At 37.2% G+C, this 12739-nt stretch overlaps 4 protein-coding genes across 4 annotated transcripts; all 4 read right to left on the bottom strand.

Moving 5' to 3' along the window:
- Nucleotides 1–310: 310 nt before the first annotated feature.
- GCK72_001770 (uncharacterized protein) lies at nucleotides 311–2612 on the bottom strand (the record flags this gene model as incomplete). The annotated part of the gene is made up of 5 exons (XM_053723118.1): nucleotides 311–518; nucleotides 566–1143; nucleotides 1411–1791; nucleotides 1864–2190; nucleotides 2514–2612. 5 exons carry the CDS (start codon nucleotides 2610–2612, stop codon nucleotides 311–313), a joined length of 1593 nt encoding a protein of 530 aa, XP_053591763.1.
- Nucleotides 2613–5689: 3077 nt separating this feature from the next.
- GCK72_001771 (uncharacterized protein) lies at nucleotides 5690–6479 on the bottom strand (the record flags this gene model as incomplete). Its single annotated transcript, XM_003114550.1, has 4 exons — nucleotides 5690–5806; nucleotides 5852–5927; nucleotides 5976–6149; nucleotides 6229–6479. 4 exons carry the CDS (start codon nucleotides 6477–6479, stop codon nucleotides 5690–5692), a joined length of 618 nt encoding a protein of 205 aa, XP_003114598.1.
- A 523-nt stretch (nucleotides 6480–7002) lies between these two features.
- GCK72_001772 (uncharacterized protein) lies at nucleotides 7003–8332 on the bottom strand (the record flags this gene model as incomplete). The annotated part of the gene is made up of 9 exons (XM_053723119.1): nucleotides 7003–7075; nucleotides 7120–7271; nucleotides 7321–7454; nucleotides 7502–7616; nucleotides 7668–7790; nucleotides 7852–7908; nucleotides 7955–8062; nucleotides 8111–8233; nucleotides 8276–8332. 9 exons carry the CDS (start codon nucleotides 8330–8332, stop codon nucleotides 7003–7005), a joined length of 942 nt encoding a protein of 313 aa, XP_053591764.1.
- Nucleotides 8333–11124: 2792 nt separating this feature from the next.
- On the bottom strand, nucleotides 11125–12246 carry GCK72_001773 (uncharacterized protein; the record flags this gene model as incomplete). Its single annotated transcript, XM_003115093.2, has 5 exons — nucleotides 11125–11347; nucleotides 11400–11496; nucleotides 11553–11631; nucleotides 11679–11858; nucleotides 12187–12246. The coding sequence occupies 5 exons, from the start codon at nucleotides 12244–12246 to the stop codon at nucleotides 11125–11127; spliced, it is 639 nt and encodes a 212-aa protein (XP_003115141.2).
- Between the last annotated feature and the right edge of the window lie 493 nt (nucleotides 12247–12739).

A 12739-nucleotide genomic window follows, 5' to 3' on the forward strand; every position in this document is an offset into this window, starting at 1 on the left:
GCTCAATTTTTGTCCCAAAGCTGATTCGCAAACATTTTTATACTTTCTTCAACGTCGGAGAAAGCAAAGTTTACAAACGGTTTATAAACAATTTTTGCTTCGGAAATTGAGGACCCGTCACTAACACATTTTTATTTTACAAATGAGTCAAAAATAGTAATCAATATGAGAAGAGGATCAAGGAAATGTTTGCAAATATGGGTTTGTGTTCAATAAATAAAAACTTTGGACAACAGGGAGTTTTAGTATGAGATGGGTAATCGGGGACTTAAAGGGATCAACGAAAAAGGGAAAAATAGATCGAATAGCATTAAAAGGACCATGGAGCATCATGATCAGATCTTGTAGCAAGATTATTCTCTGCGTTCGCACCATCGTCATCCGTGAAGAATTGAGTGATGATACTGTATGCTAGCTCATAGATTCGTTCCGATTGTGATTCCTGAAGGCGTTCCAATGCATCCAATCCGCCGTTCTCTTCTACTTGATCAAGAAGAACTTCTAGTTCTTGGCTGTAGCTGAAACAAGAATAAAATTACTAATAATATCAGAAAATCATACTCACCAATCCTGGACAGCGGTCATAAGAAGGCTGAGCGTTTCCAAAGTGTTTGTGAGCATGTCAGTATTTGTCTGTTTGAGAGCTTGACACAATGCAGGCACAGCATTGCATTCCATCAGAGCATAAATCTGATTGACGGTTCCTCCTTGAACTAAGTTGGAAAGAGCCCAAGACGCTTCAAATTGGCATTTATGATCTCCATACTGGAAAATATTGATAATGAGTGGCAGAAGTTTTGCATCCAAAACTGATTGAATTTGAGCATGAGTTCCAGCGATAATGTTTGAGATAAGCCAACAACATTCCTTTGTAATACTTGACGATTTCGTTTTCTCCATTAATGGAACCAATCGCTTAAGACATCCCAAATCAATAACTGATTGTGTTAATGAATCATTTCCAGTCGCGACATTTCCCAGCGTCCGGAGGGCTGGAGCAACGAGATTCTCGGCGTGTTTGAAGTACTTCACAATATGTGGAAGAACTCCGCTGTCACAGGCTAGTTGAATCTGTTCATCTGGTCCATCGGTCAAATAGGACACAGCCCAGCAAGCATCTTGACGAACTTGAATATCCGGATGCTGAAAACAACAAGATAGAAGAGACTCGTGATTAACCAATTCTAAGATCCATTTTAAACATGCTAAAACCTTAAAATAATGACTACATCCCGATATCAAGAAGATAATAATGAAAGACTTACCCACGAAGTAAATTTGTACTATTTATTCATTTTTTTCAATTCGCGAATGCAATTTGATGATTTTTTTTCATTTTATGCTATATAAATTCATTAATTGCGTGCGTGGATCACCAAGTTTTCTTCGTTGGTAAAAATAAATAATTACCTGAACGAGTTTGACAAGACCCTGAGCAAGAACACGAAGAACATCCAAAGGAGCATTAGGATTTTTGTGACGACACATATTCGAAAACGCCCATGCAATAGTTCTGACATGCGAATCAGTAAATTGCTCCAACTTCTCCACCAAAAACATCAATGCTTCAACTCCGTGGCATTTAATGACATAATCGCGAAGTTGGGCTGAATCTCCGGCAATGTTGGCAACTGCCCACAGTGCTTGCTCCGAGATTTGTGAACTCGAATGAACCGCTAATTGGATTAATGGAGCAGTTGCCCCTGCTTCAACTGCTGCAATCGTTTGCTCAGTAGTTCCAGAGACAATGTTGGTTAGAGCCCATGCAGTTTCGTACTGGACTCGTTCAGACTGTAAAATATCAGTTAAACTGAAGTTAGCACTATATAAAAGGTGAATGGAATTATCACTTTAACTTCGTACCTGAACAGTGAGAGCCTGAACAAGAGCAATCAGGAGACCAGATTGAATCACTTCATCAATTGGTGGATTCTTGGTCTTTGACAGGGACTTTCTCAATGATTCGAAGCAACGAATCATATCATTTTCAGATGGATTATTCGAAAGAATACTTTTGATTTCATCATTCGACAATCGAACAGTTGGTTGTTTCTTTGGCTCATCAACTTCTGATTCTGACGCAAATTCTTCTTCAACATCATCCACGATATTACGACGCTTCATCATCATGTCCGCTCCTTTTTGCTTACGAATCTCTACACTGCATTCAGTACGACGACGGCGAAGTTCCTGAAATAAAAAAAAAGAACTAAGAAGTACTAGATATTTTTAGAAGCATTCTACAAAATCGCTCAGTAACATTATCTTTTGTTTTCTGTTTCACAATTCCTGATTATGCCGTATGGAATTTTAAATCAGATCGCGGTGATGGAAAATCAGAAATTTTAAGCTCGAAAGTTGTTTTTTTTTTTGAGAAATTCTAGGTCGACATTTTTTTAACAGCTACTCTAGCTCAAACCTTTTCTCCGAGAGGTATTCTAAAGGATCCAAGCTCGAAAATTCTTTTAAACAGATTTTCCGATTTTTTAATTATGTGTGTCGCAATGTTATACCTCATGTTTTGTAAGATTCTTGTATTGCTGAAGACGCCCCACTTCTTCTTTCGTCTCGTCGACGTTATCACGCGGAATTTTCGCCTCGTTCAGAGCCATTTTGACGGTTTTTCTCCTGAAAGCCTATGATTACTGATTGCATCGGAATCAGAGTTGAGCGGAATTCCGCCTTCCGCCTTCCGCTTTCCGCCACTTTTTTCTTTCCGCCTTCCGCTTTCCGCTCTCCGCCGAAAAATATTTTATTCCGCCTTCCGCTTTCCGCTTTCCGCCAAAAATTTTCCTATTTCCGCTTTCCGCCTTCCGCCTTCCGCTGTTTAAAGATTTTTTCCTCAGCTTGAAAAATTTGTTCACCTATTCCAATTTACTGATAGTTTTGTGGTTTTTTGCAGCAAAGCTATCAGTGTTTATCAAAAATACAAAATTTAACTCAAATTTAACCATTTCAGTGTTTTTTACTACAAAATAAGGGCAAAATCGTATTTTTGAAAGCGACATTGTGCTCCGCCTTCCGCCTTTTGGCATTTTTTTTCCATTCCGCTTTCCGCCTTCCGCCTTCCGCCAAAAAATTTTCGCTTCCGCCTTCCGCTCTCCGCTTTCCGCCGATATTTTTTAAATTCCGCCTTCCGCCTTCCGCTTTCCGCCCAAAAAATGTTCATTCCGCTTTCCGCTTTCCGCCTTCCGCTATTTCAAAAACCGCATTCCGCTCAACTCTGATCGGAATAAAACAATAATAGAAGCAAAAAATTCTTCTTCAATCATATTAATTTTTCTTCAATTATGAAATTACTATTTACTAATATGTATATACAGAGAAGATCGCATTCGAAAACTTGATAAGGAACTTGAAAAGAAAAAATAATTTTCAGACTCGTCGTGGAAGAAATATGAGAATGACTTTGGCGCCGTTTTTCGAAATTTAAACACGAACAGTGCACCAGTAAAACGGTTTGCGCATAACTCGTTTTGGGCGGAGGTTTGAAAATAATTTTTGAAACTTGTTTTTCAGATATCTTCTGATCAGATTCGAATCTAGATATATAGATTCAGCTTATTATAGCTTAAGCTTCGCATTGGGGCTTTCCGTATCTTTACTAATAATATTCAACAGATCCGTCTGTCTGTTTATGTGTTGCAAGCCATAACTCCCTCCGTAGTGGGCCGATTTTTATGAAACCTAGATAGATAGGCTGGAAATTTCCCTTAGATGATGCCCGAACTTTCCTTTTTTCAAAAATATCAAATTTGACATCTTCTGAAGACGATACCGATTTCAACGGTAAAAAGCGTTGTGACAAGGTGTGTCCCGACAGGGTGGTAGAAAGCTCAAAATATCAACCTAATATTACTGACTCGGTGTTTCATAACTACATTCTCGAGAGCAGTCGCCCGCCCCATGTTTGGTATAATGGTGTACATCGATGACTCTCACGCACACGAGGAGAGTTCGTTCCCGCCCCGGGAACTTTTTTTGTTTTTTTTTGTTTTGATAAAAACATTGATCGCCAGTTTACGAAAGTTGTAAATAACTTTGTTAAGTCGAGAGAAAGTACGAAAAAATAACAAATTTTGCCATAATGGGTGATTGAGCTCCAGCTTTAACGGTGTTTTAAAATTACAATCCCATAAACACTAAATCAGGAATTGATAGCAGTTTACAATAACACTTTTGTCCACAGCTTCATGGGGGAGGGAGGCGGCATCGCCGCCGATCAGTCAAAAATTAAAAATTGATATACATATAATTGACCCGTTCCCATTCCGAGAAGGAAAAAAAAAGAAGACCAAATTTCAGTTTTCTGTAACAGTATTTTAAAATTGTTCCGGTAAAGGTAGTTCGAGCAAGGTAAAGTAAAGAGGAACAGAGGAAGACCTTTTCTTTTGTTACGTTTAATAAGCTTAGGAGTTCCCATTAAAACGCGCCTGATTGTTTTCAGCGGCCCTATGGTTATATTAAATTTTATTGTTTTATTTTGGCTTACTTCGAGGAAAGAGGCGGTATCGCCGCCGATCAGTCAAAAAATTAAAAATTGATATCTGACCGCTCGCCTTTTGATGAGGGAAAACAAAGAGTTATCAAGTTTCAGTTATTCTGAAAGATTATTTTGAAATAAGGAAAAACTAAAAGTAAATTGAAAAACCGCTCATTCTAAATTTCTATTTCCATGAAAGATAAAAAAGTCATTGAGAAATTTTGTAGAATGGAAGTCTGAAAATAGAGCCGGAAACAAAAAAAGAGCTGTTGCTCGGCGGACAAAAACTACCAACAAGTGATAAAAGTTTTGTACGATCCAGAAGTAGGAAATAATTTTGATGTCCCGGCTGACTGAATCATTGAAAAAGCGCCGCAAGGGCTGTAAAACGGAGAAGGGTGGAGTAGGGAAGGAGGAGGAGGAAGGAGGTCAACCGACTGATTCAGTACCGACCAGTTGTTAACCGACCCTTTTTAGTAAAAAAAATCAGGAAGCAGAACGTTTTGGAAAAAAACTAGACTAAGAAGAAGATTTTAGTGTATATGAAACAATTCTTGAAAAATTCAGGGGAAAGGAGGCGACGTCGCGCCGCCGATCAGTCAAAAACTTTGTCGTTGCTCGGCTACATAAAAAAATGAATTCTAGGATGAAAGTTTTTTAAAACACCGTCTTAGTCTGCCATCTTCCGAGAAGGGAGGCGGCATCGCCGCCGATCAGTCAAAAAATAAAAACTCATATGATCACTCGCCTTTTGGGGAGGGAAGAGAGAAGAGTTATCAAGTTCACGTTCTTCTGTAAGATTGTTTCGAAATACGGAAAACAGGAATAAAGTTCAAATTGGTAAAATTCAAAAACAGATCATTCTAAATTTCATATTCTATCAGGATTGAAAAGTCATTGAGAAAGTTTGTAGAATTTGTGTCTGAAAAAGAGAGATTTTATAATTGTGCTTTGTCGGAACGAACTGCTCAGCTAAGAAGCGCCGCAGGCGCCGTAAAACTGAGAAGGGTGGTGTAGGGAAGGAGGTTTAGTCGCCGTTAGGCGACGTAAACCGACTGGTTTAATTATATTTGGTTTGAAAAAGTACAAAACTCAATTTTCAAGGACTGCATTTTCATTCAAATTTTTCGTAAAACGAGAACAGCAATAGAGTAGGAGAAGACAACAGATTTTCATTTCATATCATTAGACAATTATCGAGACGTTTCAAATTTTTAAGCATGGTTTTGCATCTTTTGCCGAATTCAATTCGCAAATGACTTTTTTGAAGTTTTTGGTTGCCTCGAAACTTCTAACTCCATTGATTTTGATCCAAGGAAGAACCTGAAATGAAATTCAGGTTCTACGTGGTTTCGGGTGAATTCTCACAATAGAAGCATTATGAGGAAACGGTTCTGAGATAAGCAGTTGTTCTCCTTCATCAGTATCCGAACATTTCTCTATTCTGGAATCAGTTTGAGTATTAGAAAAACAGAAATTTGATGCCTATTACAGGTTTTTGGAATTTGCTTCAGGCAAGCACGCAATTGCTGTCTCCAAATTACTTCCCTGAATACATTCCAAAGTTTTCAGTAGGTTTATGGGATCGGAAGAATTCATGTATTTCTTGGAACAGCATTGTAACTTGTTCAGTTTACATTCCAGTTCTCCATTCTCACAAACAGCTCTGTAATCCTTTGAAATTATTGAAACATTAATTGAAAGTTGCCTCTCCAACGTACCAAATTACTGTAAAATAAACTCACATTTTCGATCCATTCACAATCTTCGATCCAATCGATAATGGATGATAAGTAATATTCAGTCTACTTGGAATTGTCTTAAATTCTTCTAAAAACGGAGCCAATTGTTTTTTGAACCATTTCGTTGTGAGAGAGCACTTTGTGAAACCAGTTATATCTACAGTATCCACTGGGATCTTATTTACTTTCAAAGTAGAATCGATTGTCCCGGAAAGGAATAGAATAGAGAAAATAAGAAAATATATTGAAAACATTTCCTGAAATCTCTGGAAAGAATAGAGAATCTAAGAGGGAACTTGGTTTTATAAACCAAATGATTTTTAGACGTCATAGATCATAAAATAACAATGGAAAAGTCACAGAGTTCATGTTTATAGTTCTGAACTTCAAAAAAGAGGAAAACAGCGAAGAAATGAACTTCTTCCTGATCTGACTTTCCAGAGCTTTCCCACTCAATAGCTGTCTTTTTGCAGAAAAATATCGCATCCAATTTGTGACCTACCAGAACCAAATACTAATTCATTTTAACATCAAGATGTTGTCTTTGCAGTTAGTTTTTCAAGGTGTGTTGGTTGTGTAGTAGATATTTTTTAAATTGTATTCTTCACATCAAAAACAACAAATTTTTTTTCCAAAAAATGGAAACACAGGGTGGTCTATAACCATCTTGACTTTTGTTTCTGTGTGTAATGAAAAATCGTAGTGGTTACTAGAAAAATACTTCTTCGAGGTTAAATTTTTTATTAAAACTCAACAAGTTTTCTTCTATGACAAAACTTATCTAATAGTAGGCCTCACACCACAAATGTATCCCAAGAATCCGGCGTTAGTTGTGTTTGCTACAGTACATCTGAAACTGAAACTATTGTATTTGTTCCATTAAACAAGTCATACTTATAATCATCAACTCCAACACTTTGATAAGTAGATGTGTTGAAACCGAAATGAATGCAATTTGAGTCTGTTGCTCCGATTCCACTTGGTTGATCTTTTCCCCATACATATCCATCATATGCAGACAGAAGAGGATCAGTAAAGTCGAATTCCTGAAAGTCTGAATATGGAAGAATGGTTCGATGGTTATTGAAAACTGACATTAGTCCCATCACACGTAGCACTTGTTACTGTTTGTTTACATGTCGGCTTCCTACTTCCATTTATCCAGAATCCCAAAGTACCGTAGCTTTTGATCGTTTCGGTAACTTGTTCAAGGATCGGTTGGACAATTCCTGTGAACTGAATATTTTCAAAGCATATTCAATCAACACTCTGATACCAATAATATAGTTATACTCATCCAATGTTTGTAACCCACTCAGAATTCCACCATACACTGATGAACATAACGATGCGCCTGTTTCTTGAGAAAGAAGATTTGGAACAGGAATCACCTGTAATTCAAAACAATCATATTGGACAAACTAACACACAGACAGACATACCCCAATGCACCAGAATCCGAGAGGTCGTTCAAACATTGTGAAATTAAGAGGACAAGACCTCGAAGAAAATGTCCAAATTCCATTTAATGGAGTTATGTTATACTGTCCGTTTTGCATTTCTGTCTGAATAAAACGTTTTATTTTCATGAAAATCAGAATAATTAACTTCAAATCTGAAACTCACCGAAAAAGTATTCTCTTCTGCGGTTAACGGACATTGTAAGGGATCAGTGGAGTTCATCTGAAATACATTTTGACTTTTTTATAATTCAACGATGTTCAATCACTTTCATAGCAACTTTCGCTCCTCCTCCATTTGTTTCCTTCACTTTAGATATCTTTCCAAGGTCAAACACCTGACAGACAGTGGTAGTTACATCTGGATTGTAGACTGCCTGCACATCAAACATGTAAGATTACTGTTATGATTTGAGAGAACTTACCACACACGTCTCTGACTCAAAACAGTAATTTACACACTCCTCGAAAGTCAAAGATTCATTGGAATATGTTGTAAAACTCTGGGGTGATCCATAAATAATGATCATTTTGTACGTTTCGGGATTCTGAATTTTTGTGTTGGATGAAGATGTAAGGGGTACACCTACCGTAATACCTAGCAATAACAAGAGAAAAGTGATAATCGAATAAGAGGTTCTGACCATTGAGAGTTCGATGAAAATGTGACAGAAAAACCGATTTTCAATATAATATGAAAGAAAAAAGATTCCAGGAACGGGGTTTCCATAGTAAATTGAGCGATTATGAGGCGGAGAATGAGATGTTATACACACGCGTTTTCTATTCTATATGAATAATAAAACATGAATTGTCTAGGATGTTTGATTTAGTGAAACGAATTGGTTTCGGACGAAGAGACACACAGACAGACATGCGATATTTATGTTCTCACATGAGCTGTACTCGAGTATTCCTTTGAATAAATAAAGTATTTTTCTATTTGTGTAATATTATTTATTATAACTATTTTTATGAAATAAATCAAGAAGGTCTTTTTCCGCACACATATCCTTTGTAACAAATAGAATCCACGTGTGGCGTCCAACATCTGAAACCAGACTTACAGATAAGGAAACGTTGTCAAACCTACCTATAGTCATCAATTCCTAAAATAACATTTGTTCTGAAATATAAATTCAAACAATCCGAAGTGCTGGGAACATAAGAAACGCCACTTGGTTGCTGACCAGCCCATGTGTATCCATCAAAAGCAGTTAGAAGTGGATCCGTGTAATCAAACTCCTAGAAAACAGTGGTAAGGAAAAACTAATAATTTTCTTCATTTGTTTTCGAAAGTCGAGTGTTTCAAGACAAGAAGAAAGTCATGCACTGAAACTTACAAACAACAAAATCTCTTTCCTCCAAAGTCTGTAAACCACTGAGAACTCCTCCATAAGTGCTTTTGCATGAAGTAGTACTATCGTTCTGACTGATACAAGTGGAGACAGTGATGACCTGAAAACAGTGAACTCTATTTCAGAAACATGTTTGAAGACTCACTCCAATACACCAAGGTCCTAGAGGTCTCACAAACAGCGAAAAGTTGTTTTGACATTTCTGTATTGCACCAGGTGTGAGCCTCCAGTGGGAGTTGTTGGAAGTGATTGTTTAGGGTTGATAGGCAGTTGAGTTCACTTGATATCCGCTCTGGAAAGAGCCGGACATTCCTTTTGAGCTATTCATTTTTCCCATACTTGTCACGGGCAGACTTGTCACGGACCGGGCCGTGCCAAAATCAGGAAAAATCTCGGCCCGGCCCGTTTTGAAACAGTTTTTCAAAACATTTTGTGTTTTTGAACTGTTTTTGGAAATTTTTGGAAATTTTTTGAACTTTTTTGAAAAAAGTATAGTTTTCGAATAAACATTTAAAATTGAATCAAAATGTGAATATGTATGATAATTTAAGCATTTTAACTCTTTTTTTTGAAATATTTCAAAAAAAAATTGGTAAAAATGGGTACCCATTTTTGAATCCGGGCCGGGCCAAGAGAAATTTCGGGCCGGCCCGAGTTTTGACAAGTCTGCTGTTAACCACTGAGAACTCCTCCATAAGTGCTTTTGCATGAAATAGTACTATCGTTCTGACTGATACAAGTGGAGACAGTGATGACCTAAAAACAGTGAACTCTATTTCAGAAACATGTTTGAAGACTCACACCAATACACCAAGGTCCTAGAGGTCTCACAAACAGCGAAAAGTTGTTTTGACATTTCTGTATTGCACCAGGTGTGAGCCTCCAGTGGGAGTTGTTGGAAGTGATTGTTTAGGGTTGATAGGCAGTTGAGTTCACTTGATATCCGCTCTGGAAAGAGCCGGACATTCCTTTTGAGCTATTCATTTTTCCCATACTTGTCACGGGCCGGGCCGAAATCAGGAAAAATCTCGGCCCGGCCCGGCCCGTTTTGAAACATTTTTTCAAAACATTTTGAGTTTTTGAACTTTTTTTGGAAATTTTTTGAAAAAAGTATAGTTTTCGAATAAACATTTAAAATTGAATCAAAATGTGAATATGTATGATAATTTAATCATTTTTACTGTTTTTTTTCGAAAAATTTCAAAAAAAAATTTGGTAAAAATAGGTACCCATTTTTGAATCCGGGCCGCCGGGCCGGGCCGGGCCAAGAGAAATTTCGGCCCGGCCCGATTTTTGACAAGTATGATTTTTCCCCGTGTTTTTCCTACCTTCATTGAGTTTCCATCGGCAGATCCTGAACAGTCAGAGTTGTTTGCAGATAACATCTGAAAGAAACAAGATGAACAGACATACAGAAAGACTTTCAAACCTTGACTCCCATCATCTTTTCAAAAGTTCCATCGAATTTTTCCAGTGAAGAGATCTGACCAAATTCAAAAACTATACAGGTATCGCTATCTGCTAGACTATATCAACTCACTGCGCAAGTCGTCATCTCATAACAGTAACTAACACAACTACTAAACATAAACGATTTCATCAATACGTAATTATACTCCACGGCTGTCCATATTTTATCACCATTTTGAATGGATCTGCTGTCTGTGAAATGAGAAAATGTATGAAAACTTGTTGGTAATATTTCTATTCCAACTCACCGTCCTTACCAATATTGTGCTCATTACAGCACACACAAAAAGAAAAATCATCTCTTTTTCTTTTAAAACTTCCTGGCATCCGCAAAAATCGCTCGCTGAAAAATGTTTTTGTTCTCAGATTTTTTTTTTGCGCGGAAAAGGGGCGAGGAAGATTTGCATAGTGACATGAGTCTATTAAAAAGAGGCTTGTTATTCTTTCAAATAGTTGTTCTGATGGGAATGAAATGAAAGAGTGTGTGGAATGTTTCAGTTTTAAAATGATGTGATTCAACTTTGTGTCTGTCGGATTCTGATTTAATACTTCTTCGCCATTTGCATTCAATAATAGGATTACTTCATTCCGGAAAGAAACATAACAATAATTTACACGATTTTCGAAGAATTATCCATAGAACTAATAGAAGTGAATCTGGTGGAACAAGTTGGAGCATGAGAGCACGAGTTAGTTGAGGGGATCACAGAATTCTCAGAATTAGTGGTCGAATCTCCAGATTTTTTTTTCGATTTCTCACTATGCTTTCTGTTTTTCGCGCCATGCTTTCTGAATTTCTTGGACTTTTTCGCAGGTTTTGGAGGATCTTCATATCTGAAATCAAATCAAGTAATCACAATCAATCAAAAACTATTAGAGAACATACATGCTGAGTTTCAAAAGAGCCGCCGAACAGAACAATTGAACCGTAATTATGACAGTGACAATGAAAAGAACACAGAACATAACGACGAGGAAATGACCTGAAAGATCAAGTTGGATAACACCTCATTCGAGTTTAACTCAGTAAAAGACTTACCCAACGGCAACCAATTGAAACTCTCCGTAGTGAACATGAAAAAGAAAAATGCAAAAAGTTGAAGGAGGACCGATCCGAACTGAAAACTCAAATGAGTGCGAAGAGGTGAGATGACATTAAACTAACTGTCAGAAAAGCAGAAATTGAAAAGAAGAGACGAGAATTGATAGCCAACAAGGTATGAATGAACATTGCCTGCAGAAGAAATCCAATGACCAACTGATTATTCGAATAGGAAATAGGACCGAACACCCCAATTCCGAGGGAAACACACATGAAGAAGAAAGCGACGGAGTGGAGAAAGTCCTGAAATAATGGGGCATCTCGGTGGTCGAATCTAGTTTTAGCTATAAATTTCTTTTTTGTTTTGAATTTTCAATACTACGGTTCCTCTTTTGCATCAAAGACAATGTGAGCAATAAATCAAAACGTTTTTGAGTGTGCTTCATAGATTAATGATCCCGGGTTTCCGTTTCTCCTTAGCAGCATGAAAGAGATATTGTCTTTTTTTTCGGGTGTGTTGAAATTTTGGAAAACTTGAATGAAATATTCAAAAAGTCAACTTAGATTAATTGTTTCGTAGTTTATCCGGATTTCCGTAACTCTTCTTTATTTCTCAAGTATTTCAACTTACTCCCAATGTGGAATTTAAGACGAACGGTTGGTTCTGGTTTGCATTGTCGTTCTTTATCATTTCTTCTCGTCTCTGCGATTTGTTTTTTTTTCTCCCAAACAAAAATTGGATGCAGTGAATTCTGAGATTGATGAGTTCTTCGATGTACATGTGGAATCGTAGCGACCGGGTGACCGGAATCTGGTATTCATTGCGATTTAAAGGTTTTGAAACCAGAGCAGTCAAGGGTAAAGAAATGTAAAGGCACACTCATGATCCACGTATTTGAGTTTTTGTGAAAATTGTCATATGGAGAGAAAATTTGTTGTATAAGATACGTAAACTTATTTCATGTCTATGTCAAACAGGAGACATGTTTATTCCATCAATTCCAGACATCCGGACAAACAAATTTTTATTCGAACTAATCCATCGCGAAAATCGATGACAATCTGTTCGTTGGTGTCTTTCGTTTGAGAAGTCTTGGTTTAAATGATCAGTTTAAATGACCATTCATTCTTCGATATAATCTTCCGCGCCGTCCTTTGAAAGTCGCTTTCTTTTTTTCATTAAA

This window comes from Caenorhabditis remanei, chromosome I (genome assembly GCF_010183535.1).
Source record: "Caenorhabditis remanei strain PX506 chromosome I, whole genome shotgun sequence".
In the NCBI taxonomy this organism is placed as follows: domain Eukaryota; kingdom Metazoa; phylum Nematoda; class Chromadorea; order Rhabditida; family Rhabditidae; genus Caenorhabditis; species Caenorhabditis remanei.